This window comes from Centrocercus urophasianus, unplaced genomic scaffold, assembly GCF_019232065.1.
Source record: "Centrocercus urophasianus isolate 14NV4802_14NV808 unplaced genomic scaffold, USGS_Curo_1.0 seq_14, whole genome shotgun sequence".
NCBI classification, from domain to species: domain Eukaryota; kingdom Metazoa; phylum Chordata; class Aves; order Galliformes; family Phasianidae; genus Centrocercus; species Centrocercus urophasianus.
The window spans coordinates 50,931,554-50,947,286 of record NW_024884586.1 but is presented as its reverse complement, the minus strand read 5'-3'; the positions used below and the strand labels follow the sequence as shown (position 1 = coordinate 50,947,286).

At 44.9% G+C, this 15,733-nt stretch overlaps 1 protein-coding gene across 1 annotated transcript; it reads left to right on the top strand.

The window, feature by feature from the left end:
* Nucleotides 1–10: 10 nt before the first annotated feature.
* L2HGDH (L-2-hydroxyglutarate dehydrogenase) lies at nucleotides 11–14,153 on the top strand. Its single transcript, XM_042814391.1, has 10 exons — nucleotides 11–88; nucleotides 202–317; nucleotides 1,212–1,363; nucleotides 4,148–4,279; nucleotides 5,900–6,062; nucleotides 6,950–6,984; nucleotides 7,775–7,942; nucleotides 9,302–9,459; nucleotides 10,886–11,017; nucleotides 13,223–14,153. The coding sequence occupies exons 1-10, from the start codon at nucleotides 12–14 to the stop codon at nucleotides 13,416–13,418; spliced, it is 1,329 nt and encodes a 442-aa protein (XP_042670325.1). The 5' UTR covers nucleotide 11; the 3' UTR covers nucleotides 13,419–14,153.
* The last annotated feature ends 1,580 nt before the right edge of the window (nucleotides 14,154–15,733 follow it).

The following is a 15,733-nucleotide window of genomic DNA, read 5'->3' as shown; positions in this document are numbered from 1 at the left end:
CCGCCCACAAGATGGCGGCGCTGCTCAGGCGGCGCTGCGGCCGCGTTGTGGCTGCGGCGCTGCGGAGGGCTCAGGTCCGGCAGCGCAGGTGAGGCCGCGGCCGCCGCGCTCCGTGAGGGCCGGGGCGGTAGGGGATCTCGGGGACGGCCCGGCCCCGCCTGGCGTTGACCGCGCTCACACCCGTGCCCCTTGTTTTTGCAGCACGTTCGACGTAGCGGTGGTCGGTGCGGGAATCGTGGGGCTGGCCGCCGCACGGCAGCTCGTCCTGAGACACCCCGCGATCAGCTTCGTCGTGCTGGAGAAGGAGCGGCAAGTAGGTACGGCAGGCGGGGCCTGGATGGCCTTTAAGGTTCCCTTCCGCCTGGCTGGATCTGCGGTTCCTGCAGTTACTCCTCAGGGTGCTCCGTGTGCACGGCCAGCACTGAAGCGGCACAGCTCCCATCGCTGCCTCAGACGCTGGGGGGTTTATTTCCAGCGTGCTTAAGGATGCAGGAGATGTCGAGGCATGTGGACATCTGTCCTGGCTTTGAGATAAGAAAGTTGGAGCCCTGTAATTTCAGTGCTGCTGAGCAATCCCCAAAGAAGAGGGCATGCTGCAGGGGAGCTGCACCAGATGGCCTTTAGTGATCCCTTCCAACTCTATGACTCTATAAAGAGAGAAAACATGCCCAGTTCCTTCTGTAAAAATGGTATTGATGTTTTTCAACTCAGTTTGACCTGGTTGCAAAGTAACCAAGTAAACTGAAGAAGTTAAAGAGCAAGCTGATGCAGTTCACAAGAACTTGAAAAGCCTTCTGGACCCGACATGCCCCAAACAATTGACTGTCGCACTGACTTTTTGTTAAGTGAGGCCTTTAAGGATATATTTCGCTGTAAAATATGAATTAATTAAACTTAGCATAGGAGCTTGGATGATCTGGCCTGCTGTTGTAACGCTTGGAGCAAAAAATTGCTGCCCCCTCATGTTGATTCAGCACATTTCAAGCTGTCACAGTTAGTTATTAACTAAGTGTTGCTACGGCTGTATTTTTTTAACCTTCTGAAACCCAGGCTGGAATTGTGTGTGCTGTGTGGTTATGTTATATCAGCACGTCTTGCGATGACACTGGTTTAGGGCAGGACCTCCAATAGCACACTTTTCCAATGGGTGAAATAATCAGTCGTGGGATTCTATTGGTGTATTTTAACAGTGCGTTTTTCTTTCTCTTTAGCTCATCACCAGAGTGGACATAACAGCGGTGTGATTCACAGCGGCATTTACTACACTCCTGGATCCCTGAAAGCCAAGCTGTGTGTACAAGGTGCAGCTCTCTGCTATGAGTATTGTGACCAGAAGGGAATACCATATAAACAATGTGGGAAGGTATAGGAACTACTTTGCAAACTCTAACTGTATAACATATGTTACAGTGTATTGTCTATGCCTGGCTATGGTAGTTTCTCCCAAGAGATGCTTTTTACAGCCTTCCAGACAAAGGTGTTTTCATATTTTCTTTTTCTCAGCTACCCAATTCAGTTCCTTCACTGACCCTAAGCAATTATTCTCCTTATCTGGGAGCTGAGCTGAATCAGCCCAGGTAACATGGAAGCAAAGTGCCATGGCGGGCACACATGCAGAGCCATTAATTCCAAGGAACACAAAGGCTCTCAGTATGCATCTTGGCATAACAAGCTCTGAGAAGACTCACTGACTTGAATACAGCTTCAGATGTGACCCAGCTACATGCATGTATGTCATATTACATCCAGGTAATACATCTCAGAGTGCTGGGAACAGAATTGTGGCTATACTGGTTCAGATCAGGATGTATGCAGCCTGTGTCTGGAAGTGTCTACAGCCAAAGACTGAGGAAGGAATGAGAACTAGACAAGCAAATCTGCTAATTCTTCCAGATTCCACGTGCTTTCAGTTCAGGTTCACAGTTGTACTCTGAGCCTTATGTGGCTTGTCTGTGGTAATTCAATGGATTTCTTGTCCAAGCATTTTTCAATTAAAATCAGTTTCACAGATCAGCAACTCATTGCTGATCTTCATTGTATTACTTGTCAGAAAGGGTGGTCAGGCACTGGAATGGATGCCCAGGGAGGTGGTGGAATCACCGACCCTGGGGGTGTTCAAGGAAAGGCTGGATGTTGTGTTGAGGGACATGGTTTAGTGGGAGCTATTGGGAATAGGTGAACGGTTGGACTGGGTGATCTTTTAGGTCTTTTCCAACCTTGGTGATTCTATGATTCTATGATTCTATGATTGCATGAGCCCGTGCCCAGCTACCCCTTTTGGTTTTGAAACCAGCTCCTGCTAGCTTCATCTGATGCCTGTTGGCCCTTTAATTGGAAGACATGCTGAACAATCAGTCTGTGCTGACATTTTCCCAGTCATGCATCATTTTGTATTTCCTGCTCCTCATAAATCAGCTCTTGCAGCTGGTGACTCTTAGCCTGCTTAGTCACTCCTGTCAGAGAAGCTGTTTTGTGCCTTTTGTTACTCACATCTTGTTTTCTGTGAACCATTTGTAGTTTAATGCATCTTTGGTACAAGATGAGCTCCAGCATTCAGGGTGTGGTCAGACTCTGGATTTTTGCACTGAAATATTACAGTTCTCCACTATTGCTTTGTACCCCTTTCCTAATAGTTCCCAATTTACAATTTGGGACATTGTTACTGTCACAAGACATGGAGCTGATGTTTTCACAGAATCACAGAACTGTAGGGGTTGGAAGGGATCTCCAGGGATCATTGTGTCCAACCCCCCTGCCAAAGCAGGTTCCCTACAGCAGGTCGCACAGGTTTCGTAGGACTGTCTGCGGTAGCTCCAAGGTCTTGGTCCTGAGCAATAACTTGGAACCTGATGCTCATCATTTTGTGTAAGAGGCCAAAACCTTTTGTTCTGTGGACATCGTTTCACACTTCACCTGCGCTGAATTTCATCAGCCATTTTGCTCACTTCTTGCTCGCCTCAGAATGTCCCTCTGTAGTTCTTCAGGATCACCTCCACGAAGTATCAAAACCACCTTGAGCTGCTTTGAGCTGTCACCTGACTTACCTCACTTACCTGGTTTCCCCTTTCCAGGTCACTCAGAAATATCTTGGGTAACAAAGGCCTTTCCCTTAAAAATGCAGACCTTGGCTGATGTGATGGCCGCTAGCCCAGTGGCTTTTCCTCAGCACCAGCTGCGAACTGGGTGCAGATCTCTTCCAGGGATGGGGACGCAGAGCAGAGGTACCTGCAATGTGCAGTGCAGGTGGATCCGTTTGTCTGCACAGAGCTGTGCAGCCTGAGCTGTGACACTGGTCACAAGGTGGCAGTGTGGCTTTGTGCAGCCCTTACACCCGCAGATAGAAGCCAGCTCCCAGCTCAGAACTGGGAACCAGCTGGGAGGTTGTGGTGCTTTGGAAGGGCTAGCACTGTCCTACCAGTGTTCTTGGTCCTTTGCTGACGCTGTGTGTCTTTGTGCATCACCTTCCTCAGCAATATGTATTCCAGGGAAGATTATGAATCTTTATAGCTGATTTTAAAACAAAGCAACCCCAGGCTTGGACAAATTTGTGCCCTGTAGTGCAAAGGTACCAGTGTTCCCAGAGCTGAGCTGGGGCTGCAAGTAGTGTTGCCTGTGCAAGCTAGCTTCTGGAGTGCAGCTTCTTGGTGCAGACAGTTCACAGCCTGGATAAATCTCTTGCAGTAGTGATCCAACTGCATGCTGGAATGAAGGGAGGCTGCTGCACTTCAGTTTAGATGTGGTATCAGAGCCCATCCTTTACTCTGATACCAAAACAGTTTTGAGATTTGTGCATCTTGGATTAAGGTCAGTGTGGTCTCCTTGGAGGCATCCCGTGGCTCCTTAAAATCATCGTCTCTTCTTTCAGATTTGTGATCCCATAATGCTTTTAGCAAATATTTTCCATGGATGGTCATTGAAACGATACATTAATGTTTGTTTTTCACTGTCTTTACTGTATTGTGCTTTCTCAGTGGTGGATGGTATTTGCCAACTTGTGCCAGTAGTGGTGCAAGGTATTTTTTTCCCCTTTCCATTCTAATTCAATGTTTGCTCTCACTATTGCTTGCTCTTAGCTTGGGATTGATGCCAGGCCTGAACGGGCTTTGTGTATTTTGCTCACTAGTGTGCTTTGTTATCTTTTCTGTAGCTAATTGTAGCTGTTGAACAAGATGAAATCCCAAGACTCAAAGCTCTGTATGAGAGAGGGCTCCAGAACAACGTCCGAGGTCTGAAGTTGATTGGAACAAAAGAAATACAGGCAAAAGAACCCTTCTGCAGGGTAAGGGATTTTCTTACATTTAACTGTCATGTAAGATCTCAGCTTTTCAGGTGATGATATTTTTGAATTTAAGGTAAGTATGTTTCTGCCTTGAGGGAATTTGCATGCATGTTAAGCTCCGAAGACCCTGAAAGCCTAGAAGAAATGTAACTGCCAACACAAAAGTACAGATCCATTCATTACTGGGACTTCTTAACTAAGGCCAGTTCTTCACGTGTGTTATTCATTACACGGAATTCAGACCAGGTCTATCACATTATAAGGTGATCCCACAGAACCTTCTGTGTTGATGGATGTTTTTACCCAGGTTTTCTTCTGCTCACTGTTCATCAGTTCTCTGATGTGTGCTGTGGTCATAAAGAGCTGCTGCTGCTGCACTAATTGCTGGTGAAATGCTGGCTGTGTCACGAGAGCCAGCATTCACAAACTGGGGAGTGGGTAATTAACATCAGCCTATCAAAGAAATCAGAATTATTTCAGTCAAAGTCCAGAGGGACTCCACAGCCCCTCTGTAGGACCGAATCTATAAGCAAATAGTCAGGGTCTACAAGCTGTTTGAACTTCAGCCTTTGCTCAGCTTTACACATAGGTGTTTTCTCTCACATATGTATGTGCTCAGGGAAAAAAAAAAGAAAGGAAAAGAAAACCACCACAATTTCTCCCTAATTTTAAAACATTTGTTTGCTCTTCTACTTGCAGGAGCCTGCCTGTGTGTTTTTGTGGTTGATTGGCAGACTTTCCCTTGTCCAGGTCAGAACTGCTGCATTTGAGCTTATGCTAAGACAGTTCTGTGCCTTCCCACTAAAATTACATAGCTTATGTCAAATTTGATGGTGCAGCGATGAGTTTGTCTTTTCATCTGCAAATACAGATTGGTATCAAGGCAGTTTTGATGGCGTTGTTTCATACCCGTGTTGTGGCACCTTTCAGCTTGTTTATTTTGACAGCAGTAGAAATGTGAGCAGTTTGTGGGTTACAGAGTTGTTATTGTTTGGTTTGTTGTTGATGGAAAGGAACGTGGATGTAAATTCCCTCTACAGTTTCAGCTGGCAGCTTGGTCTTGCTGTAGATATGTGACTCACTGCTTACGAGTGGTTGCAGGTACATACAAAAAATTGGTGGAAGGAAGTTTTCATCTTTTCATTCATTTTGTATCCACTCCTTAAAACTTTCTTTGCTTTGTGTTCAAGACTCAGCTGAGCACTGACTTCTGCAGATGACTGGATTCAGCCTTCCTCCGCTTGCTTTGGCTTCCTGAACTGAATCCCTTCCTCCTAAACATAGGGGGCTTGAATGGTCTTGCAATACATTGCACTTCAGTCAGAATTATGTCAGGAATAGTTGTTCATAGTGTGGTTTCACAATTATTTAACCCACTGCAATTGGTTTTCACCTTATTAGTTGTCAGTAAACACAGACACTGCTGCTGGAGCTGGCATGTGGAGAGGTGAGGGACAAGCAGCCAGGGATGGGGAGACAGCAGAACTCCATTCTCAGTGGCAGTGTGTGTTATTCCAGAGGAAATATATCAAATATATCTGTATCAAAGACCAAAGTGTGCATACAACTTTCACTGGTGGGTTTTTTTTTGTGTGTGTGTGTATCTGAATACCATTTCAGGGTCTGATGGCCCTTGATTCTCCATATACTGGCATTGTGGATTACAGACAAGTGGCTCAGTCCTATGCTGAAGACTTCCAGGAAGCAGGTGGAACAATCTTGACTGATTTTGAAGTTACAGACATGGAGATGGCTAAAGAAAGTTCTTCAGGAAATGAAGATGGTAAGGCAGTTTTTGCCTTCTTTTTGCTATAGTCCTGAAAGAGATTTTGTTCAAAACATGTTTGTGTCAATTGAAATCACGTTTCCTAGCCTTTCTGTCTGGGATGTGTTTAGACAAAAGGCATAATGGTGTTAGTGAGAGTGTTCAGTAAGCTCACTGTTTTTCCCAGGCAGGTCAGCCTTCAGTTGAAATACTTAATGTGTGAAAATGACAGTAAAATAAATGGGAAATAGGTTGTTCTCTCCTGTTAGAAATGTGATTTAGATGAATATTGCATTTGTGTGCTTGTGACAGTGCTCTTTCTTTATCCTAGAGGGTGGGTTGGATCTGGAGTGATGCACAGAGTGCAGATTGTGGAAGGGTAGAAAAACAGCAGTGTATAAATGTAATTATATCCAACCATACGTCCAGGAGTGGCTTTTCTGTAGTCTGCCAGGGGAAGGCCCTGGTAATTACAGACCTGTCGGCCTCACTTCAGTGCCTGGTGGAATGATGAAGATTATTCTGGGAGTTATTGAGAACACTTGGAAGACAATGTAGTCGTTGGTCACAACCAACATGAGATCACAAGGGGAAAGTCCTGTTCATGGATCTAATCTCCTGTTATGACAAGGTTGACACACCTGGTTGAGCAAGGGAAGCCATTTGATAGGACGTTTTTGGATTTTAGCAAAGCTTTTGATGCCGTTTCTCACAGTGTCTTCTAGACAAAGTGGCCAGCATACAGGTAGGCAAAACCAGAATGCAGTGGCTGAGCAGTTGGCTGATGAGTGGATCTCAAAATGCCATACTAAATGGGGTTACATCAGGCTGGCAGACAGCCAGTAGAGGGGTTCCACAGGGCTCCATTTGAAGGCCACTTACACTTCTATCTAATTCTGTTACAGGACTGAAGTACCCAGTCATTGTTAGGAGCTCTAAGGTAAGAAGTAAACTTAAGATTTATTGTCTTCATAGGAAGCTATTTCTCCTTTCCTTAAGAATATCTGTTGAGCCCTAGTGTGTTAATCAACCTCTAAAAAGATAAAAAGCTGCTGTTCTGCATCATGTGCACTACCATCCAGGGCTGCTGTTACAAAACAACTGCAGCCAGCTGGTAGCAAAGCATGTGAGTACGCCCAGAGTTTACTGTGTGCTGGGAATAAAAATGAAAGTATGACTTTCTGCTGCCTGATGGTATGTGCTCCTTATCTTCCTTATTTGCACCTTCGTTTGTTGTTTCCGTGGACTCCCTTTATTAGTTACTCATTTGGAGAGAAATGTATTCTCGTGTTTGTTCTCAATCTGCAGCATCTATGAAAAAAAGATAAGGAGGCATTTGTAATTGTTTTATTATCAGAAGACCACAAGGGCATTCAGTACAGCAGTCCATACGCTGAGGTCATTCCTGTCAGTTCATGCTGCACAGGAAATGTGCTTGTAACCTTTTTGTCTTCAAGGGAGAATACCTGGACTTTTCCTTGGAGACAGAGCAGAAAAAATAAGGCAAACAACACGTGCACAAAAAACATCCCCTACCCCACTGCAGATAGTGTTTGAAGTTAGTGCTGCTGGTTTTTGGATCTGGTTTTATATGGTTGGTTTCCTTTCTGATTGTGACTGGATTTTGCAAGGCTGTAGGGCGATGGGTCTCCTCCTGGTAGATATGTTGTATTTTTAATTGGGGTTGGTCTTGCTTTTACCTTTCTTTTTTTTTTTTAATCCCCCTCCAGGGTGAGGAAATCTGCTGTGGGCACATAGTGACCTGTGCAGGGCTTTACTCAGACCGCCTGTCTGAAATCAGTGGTTGCAGCCCCGAGCCTCGGATTGTACCCTTCCGTGGAGATTATTTGGTGCTAAAACCAGAGAAGTGCTACATGGTGAAAGGAAACATTTACCCGGTATGTACTCTCTTGTTTGTGTTTCATGGTGTGTTGTAGGAACTGCTAAAGCCACAGACGTGAGGGCAGAATTACACTGTTGTTTCTGTTGGGCTGAAATGATGCGCAGCGTGAAATTAGAATCGTTTGATTTCTGCCAGGACGACTTGTTTTTGATGATTCTTGAGGAACAGATAGAAAAAAAGTAGACATGGCAGGAAAAGGACAAGCTTTACAATCTATTATAGCTGCCTGTCTGACCTCTGGTCACCTGGAAGTGATGCAGGATTGTGCCTTGGGATGGGAGGGAGGAACTGGCTGGCGTAGGAGGGTACCTTCCAGCTTTGTGCCATAGCTGTGTGGTAGCTTGTAGCCTTCTGTTACTGCCAAACATGATAAGACTGGAAAACTGCTTAATTCTTGCTGTCACATTACCAGCAACAGATGCCATCTGTGCCATGGTTGTACTAAGCTTCAAAATCTTTTAAAGTGCGTTTCTAACAGAAAAAGCAGAGCTCTGAATAAACGAAAGGAACATACACTGAAGTGATTTTTCAGTCCTCATTTTTGGTATGTTTTGATACACCCAATGCTTGCTTATTTTCAGACTGTAAGCTGCTCACCTCTGTGGGCACCTTTTCGAAACAGCTAAAGATGCTGAAGCACCAGCCCAGAAGAGTTGTGCTTATTTTATACTTGCTGTATGTAGGCAGCTTATGTCTGTTACAGCCTTTGTACACAACTGCACTGTGTTCCTTTGATAAACAAGAGAAAGAACCTGGAGATAAATGACTATTACCTATTACTATTAATCAGGCTTGCTAATTGTGTGCTGTTGCAAGCTATACAGGAATGGGGAGATTTTCCTCGTTTTATTGCAGTGTAATTACTGTTGGTGAATAGCATTTGTGTGCCATTAGTTTTGTTGTGGGTTGATTTATACCTTGAGAAAACGTGTACTTTCTTTTCTGCTGATCATTTTGCCTTCCCTGAGATGCAGTCTCACTTAGCCCTTCTTTCTGGCATTTTCAATTAGCTGCCTGCTGGAACTGTACAATTAACAAGCAGAAAAATAATAGCTCAGCAGCCAGTAGCATGCTTATTTGAATTATTGAATTTTACTGTGGTGATTGGAAATAAAGTGGCCAATTGAATTCATTTTCATGTTTCATTTCAAATGAATTATTTCCTTTTACTGGGAGGACACCACTCTGCTGTGTTTTGGTTTGTTTTAGTAACTCTCTCACGCAATAAACTGCATTGTCCTCCTCGTGGATATTTCCCATGCCTCTTGGAGCAGTGTGTTGGCCTGGCTGGCTGTGGAGCTGTTTCACTCATGTGGGTTGGAATAGCTGCAGTAAGTGTTGTGTCCTCCTTTAGGTTCCCAACCCTCGCTTCCCTTTCCTGGGGTTTCATTTCACGCCAAGAATGGATGGCAGTGTTTGGCTCGGTCCGAATGCAGTGCTGGCCTTTAAGAGAGAGGGCTACAAGCTGTTTGACTTCAGTGCTACAGACTTCTTAGATGCTGTGCTGTACAGGTAATATCTTGTCTTTTAGTCTGCTGAGTGCACTTAATTAAATGTCAGCTTGTCGTTCCGTGGAAGCTCACTCTTGTCAAAAGCCCTGCCAAGTTTGTAGAGTTTTTAAAGGCAGATGTGCTGATACGAGTGGATTTCTCAAAGAGATTTGACTTGGTGTAATCTAATATTTGAAGTTTTTAAACCGCTGAGGCATGTGTCTGCAAGTGTGAGGATGTGGCCGTTCATGGGAAGGTGCTGGTGAGCCCTGTTCCTCCCAATGGGCTTCCAGGGCTGGTTTTGGTTCAATGGAGTGCAGTATTTTAATCAAGCTAGACAGTGGCATTAAATCTCTGCTTGGAAGAGAGAATACACATTGGCCTGAATTGTCATGTTAAACTTTGTCAGATCATCAGTATGAACTGAAATGCACCCAAGGGCAAGGAGATGTGTGAGCAGCCACAAAGGCTCCCTCCTTCAGCCAGAGGGTGGTGAGGCACTGGCACAGGTTGCCCAAGGAGGCTGTGGATGCCCCATCCCTGCAGGCATTCAAGGCCAGGCTGGATGTGGCTCTGGGCAGCCTGGGCTGCTGGTTGGCGACCTGCACACAGCAGGGGTTGGAACTGGATGAGCACTGTGCTCCTGTGCAACCCAGGCTGTTCTAGGAGTCTGTGATTCTATGATAAGGCAGACTGGGAAGCAGCATATCAGAGGAGCTAGGAATCACTGCTAAAAATTCAAGCATAAATGAACAGAGTATCTTTAGAAGTTAAGAGAAATCTTGCTTCGCTGTGAGGGGTTGACAGACCTTTACTGAGTGCTTAATTTTAGGAATGAAACTGGGAAAATGATGTGGAAATTCTGGGTTGGATCCAGAGAGAGGCTGCGGAACAGGTCAGGGAACTGCAGAACAGCTTTCTGGCAAGGAGCTCAACTTTATGCAATTTATTAAAGGGAAAAAGCTGAAAGCATCTTGGTTGATGTCTACAGATTTTTGTATTGGAAGATTTGAGGAGAGCAAAGCTAGCAAATAAGGCTGTTGCAAAGCCACAGTGAGATTCCTTGACTGAAAGCTGAGGCTGTTAGGAGTATGGCCGAGTTTTCAGAACGACTGTGGACTAAAGGCCCAAGCAGTAAGGCTGTCCTCTCTTGCTATGGGGATTTGCAGCCTTTTGTTGTTTGATTGGACCAGAGGAAAATGCTGGACATAGGAAAGACTCAGCTCAGAGTCTGCAGCACTGCAGCTTTGTATTCAAGGTTTGTTGAAGCAGGAAGAACACGAATCTATTTTCCAAATAGAAAGCATCTGTCAGATCACTGATGTTGGGAAGGGGAAATTCCACCAGGCAGTTGGATTTGCTTCCTTCTTAGGCAGCTTTAGTTGGACGTGGCTGTGCTTATCGTGGAAGCTTTGTTTCTCCCACAGTTGTTTTCTTTTCCTCTACAGTGGCTTATGGAAACTCGTACTGAGAAACTTATCGTATGGACTGAATGAGATGTACAGAGCGTGTTTCCTTAGTGCACAGGTGAAGGAACTTCAGAAGTTCATCCCAGAGGTCACCGTCAATGACGTACTCAGGTAAAGAAAACACTGCTTGTCAGTAACACCCACTGGTTTCCTAAACCTCTTCTTTTCTTTTTGTTTCTTTTTTGAACAGCAACAAATGCAGCTCACTGCTTTCTTCCACCAAAATGCACCGTGGAATCATAAACAGATACTGCTGCTTTCCACAAGAAGGTGTCTGAGGAATGTTTGTTTTACTTTGTTTGGTCCCCATTGGCTGAAATTCACAGAAGAGACCAAAAAGAAAACAAGTCTTCATAATTTCAATCCACAAAGAGAGTAAAGGCTAGTGAAATTAATCAGTGAATGGCTAGTGGATGGGAAAGCCACGGAGCTGTTACTGATGCTGCTAAAGGGAGAGATGTAGCATAACTCCTTGTATTTAGAAGACTGCTAATTGACCCTGAACTTAAAACATAGCTGTTTAATGGAAAATGGAAAAATGGAAGGGTGTAGTGCTGGAAAAGAACTAGAGCTGGCAGAGATTCTAAGAAGTGCTTGCATCTCTGTTTTGTACAAGGAGGAGGACAGTGATGTTGCTACATGTGTGCTTAAAAGTACTGTGTCTTCAGATAGAAGCAAATACTGACTTGGTTTGAATGCGTCAATAAAATTGTATTCAGCTTCGTAATGCGAGGAGGGAGATCAAGGAATTCAAAGGAGTGAAATGATAAGGAAATGAAGAGACTTGTCAGGAAATGTGAGGCGTTTAGAATACTTGGGGATGATTTTAACTGTCTAAATATTTGCAGGGAGAAAATGCAGTGTAAGAAAGAGCTGGAGCATGGTAAAAAGGAGTTGCTGAACTCAGGCAGTGTACCGCTGGCATGAAATTCATGCTTGATGAGGCTTGCCATTTCAAAACAAAGGATTCTCTTTTGAAAAGAGAGGGCTTGATTGCGTGTTTGAGAAGGGAGGGTAACTTCACAATGAGGAACAATACAGAAAATCCTCTGCCTGGCTACCTGCCCTTCTTCTGTCCTGATCACACTGAGGCACCTCCTGCTCTGCCTCTCAGGGTGTCCAAGTGCCCTGTGCTCCCCCAGCAGCACAGCAGCTGCTCTCATTGCTTTTTCCTCGGGCATCTTCTCAAAATTGGAACGCAGCTGATTTTTGGACTTGAGAAAACTCCAACGTTCTCAGCCTTCAGGACTAATTTGAAATGGAGAAGGGCAAATTTTCTAACACCCCGGAGGGAATAGCTTCCTTATAGGAAGAATTAGTAGCTTATGAAACGTAATTCCTTAAATGTTGTGGTGTTTGCACTATTGCTTTGGAGACTTAAAGCTAGACAGAATGGAAAAATGGAATGATCTCTGCAGCTTTGTTTGCAGAGGACAAACTTGCTGTTCAGGACTGAGGAGGAGAGGTAAAGTCCCACGCTGCAAATGGTTGGTGAGCAAACAGTTGGAATGAGTCTTCTGGGCTTGTTCTGTTCCTGTATTGGCTTTGACTGTGGTGGAAAGCAAGCTGTTAGGGTAGGTGGGCCAATGGTCTGACCCAGCAGGAATGTTCTTGTTGGGTTTGTTACAGATAGCACAGATCTCCACCTTGGGGGTTATTTTCTAGTAAAAGAGAACTCTTGATTCTTGTTTCTTTAGCTCCAAATGAACAATGCATTTATGGTTTTTCTAGTAACCAGCCAAGGTGGTAACACCCAGTGGGATGTCACAGAATGGCAGAAGGGGACAAGCAAGCTAGTGCCTGTTGAATGGAAGCACATTTCCTAGACTGACTCAATTGTGTAAAATCTTTGGTTTTGCCACCAGAGGGGCACAGAGACTCTGATGAGATGTAAACTTCTATAGAGTTAGTCTGCAGTGAGCTGTTATGTCAGATTTCTTCCCATGAGGTGCTCAGAGTCCCGTCCAGCCTGACCTTGAACGTCTCCAAGGACGAACCCTGAAAATATCTATGTGAAGAAATTGATCAGGGTTGTATTTACATTCTGAGAGAATGTGTCAAAGCTTGGATAAAAGTGTGTAACTTAAAAATCTTAACTTCAGATAAGGCCCCTCTTTTTGATTTCGAATGGAGCACACCAGTGTCTTACCTTTTCCTTTGTTTCTGTGGTTTGTGAATGTTGTAACTAATTTCTGGATCTTCATTTTCTAAGAGGGGCTGCTGATAATATCTCTAGCCTTAATCATATTTCAGTTAAGCTGACTGGACAGTTACAACACTTTCACTCTGACGTTGTGCTCCTCCTTTGTTTTGCAGGGGTCCATCTGGAGTGAGAGCACAAGCGTTGGACAGCGATGGGAATTTGGTGGATGACTTTGTATTTGATGGTGGCACCGGAGATATTGGAAGCAGAATTCTCCATGTCAGAAACGCCCCTTCTCCTGCTGCCACCTCCTCCCTTGCCATTGCAGAAATGATCGCTGATGAAGTGAAGCAAAGATTTGAACTGTGAATGATTGCCAGGCGCAGGGCTGCTTTACCCCTCTTGTATGTGTAGCGGCTTGTTTGAACTCTGCAGCCTTTCATGATGAAGATAAAACAGGCAGTGTGTTGCTGGTACAAGATGTGCAGTGCAAGAACAGCACTTGAAATGTTTGCCAGCCCACAGCTTGTCGGCTTCCCAAGTAGAGGGTGGTTGGTGCTGGGCAAGACCTGCTATGGTGCTGCCATCTGCAAGAGCCAAGCAAGTGGGCCGCTCACAGTGGGGGCTTGGCTGCAGGCTCAGCTGGAGCAGGTTGTGGAGGGGCTGGTGCTCAGTGCAGGGTGAGGTTCTCACACCAGGCCCACAGTAGGTGGGGAAGGAGGAGCCTCTGTGGTTGGGTTGCCCACCTCTGAAGAACCCCAGGCACCGGGTGGTTCTGTGCACTGTCTTTCTGTCACTTTAAATTGGCTTGGAGTCATCAGACCCCTAACTGATGGTAAAATAATGGAGATGGAAGGATAAACCCTGCCTAAGGATTCTTCTGCAGATACAGAATTCAGGGTTTTAGTGGAGACTGAAAGTAGCTGAATATAGCTATGTACTTAATAGCTGAATATTCAGAGCTATGTACTTAGAGTATTTCAGAGAGAAATAAGCCTGGCAAGAGATTACCAAACCCAAGTCAATTTCGACTGTGAATCTCCAATTGCATCTTTGTTATCTATTTTAGTATTGAGCTGAAATTAAAATGTATACAGAATCAGACATTTTTCATTTGGCTTAGATCTCGGAAGCCGTCGTGAATGGGGAACTTTGGTGGTTTGAGTTGTTGGGTTTTTTTTTTTTCTCGTTTGTTTTTTACCCTTTGAATACTGGTAGGACAAAAGAAGCTTATCTTTGTACAGCATGTTGAGCAACCCAGTGGAAATGGCCTTTGTAAAAGCAAATGTGCAGGGAGGGAAGCTACAGAAACCTGTCTTAACTGAGTCATGTTGCATGCTGCTTCCCTTGGAGCCCAAGCAGAGGTGAGTCAGGAAGGCTTCCCATTGCCCTCCTGGCTGCAGGAGGGGAGCTCACCCTTACTGCTGTTTGAAGCTGTATCAGAGGTGCACGCAGAAGAGAATCCACGTGGAGAACATGCTGTAAAATACAAGTAGATGTGAAACGAGTTCTGAGTCAGCTGAGCATCTCAGTGCGTTCTGCATCATTGCTGCAAAAGGAAATATGTGGCCTCAGGGGCAAAGCACTTCAGAATATTCTTAAAGCAGATGTTCACAGGATGTTGGGTAACAGATAATTGTGGGTAGTTTGCTACCAGGCAATTTGCCATGTGCTTTTTTTTTTTTTTTTTTTAAAGGTTGCTTTCTGTAGTTCTCTGCCATGCACGAAGAAGGTCAGGTATGCAAATAAGGAGCCTTTTGAAGTAAAGTTCGTTACTGTGAGAGCAGTGAGGTGCTGGAACAGCTGCCCAGAGAGGCTGTGATGCCCCGTCCATCCCTGGAGGTGTTCAAGGCCAGATTGGATGGGGCCCTGGGCAGCCTGGGCTGCTGAGAAATGTGGAGGTTGGTGGCCCTGCATGGCACAGGGGGGTTGGAGCTTCGTGATCCTTGAGTTCCCTTCCAACCCAGGCCGTTCTGTGACTGTGAAAAGCTCTCACTTGTATTCCTGCCCACAGCAATACTTGATGAAGGTTCTCATGTTCCAGGTGCTGTCATGTTGTACAGTGGTATCTCACAACGGAACAGCCGTATCTCTGCTCCCCTCCAGAAGTGTTGCCAGTCAACAGTAAATACTACAGAAAGATTGCAAAAGTGACTTCCTCCCACACGAGGTGTGGCCCTGACATGTATTAACAGAACAAGAACACTACCGTGTGAAGCAGACATACACCACGATGAGTCTTAGTGCATTTAAAGTGTGCCCTGCTGTGCTTTTTGCTCTCAGGAGATGGTAGCATTTAACTGAAGCCAGCAGAATATTTGTGTTTTTAAAGCTTGCTATAAACCTTTTGTAACATCACTCACATATTGCCCACGAAGTAGGAAGATGTATGAATATATGTATTTTTAAAAGGTCCAGTTCACTTGGGTGGCTCAATTAGCTTGCCTTTCTCTGTTGTGATTAAAAGAGTGTATTTTTCCAAAAAATGCTGTAAGGTCTCTGTGTCTCTCCTGACTTAGAGCAAAGTTCTGCTGGCAGTTGCTAACTCTCATCTGATGTGGATGGGATGCAGCTCTGCATCACAGGAGTTACTTTATGTCTTTCTTTAGGAGACAGGGAGCAGGGAGCTCATCTTCCCAAAGCACCTGTATCTCAGAGCACTGCACAGCTTTTTGTCACTGCAG

Coding starts and splice junctions, on each gene's coding strand:
- L2HGDH (XM_042814391.1), top strand. CDS start 12: ATGGCGGCGCTGCTCAGGCGGCGCTGCGGCCGCGTTGTGGCTGCGGCG. Junction 89..201: donor GCTCAGGTCCGGCAGCGCAG/GTGAGGCCGCGG, acceptor TTGTTTTTGCAG/CACGTTCGACGTAGCGGTGG. Junction 6,063..6,949: donor TTCTTCAGGAAATGAAGATG/GTAAGGCAGTTT, acceptor ATTCTGTTACAG/GACTGAAGTACCCAGTCATT.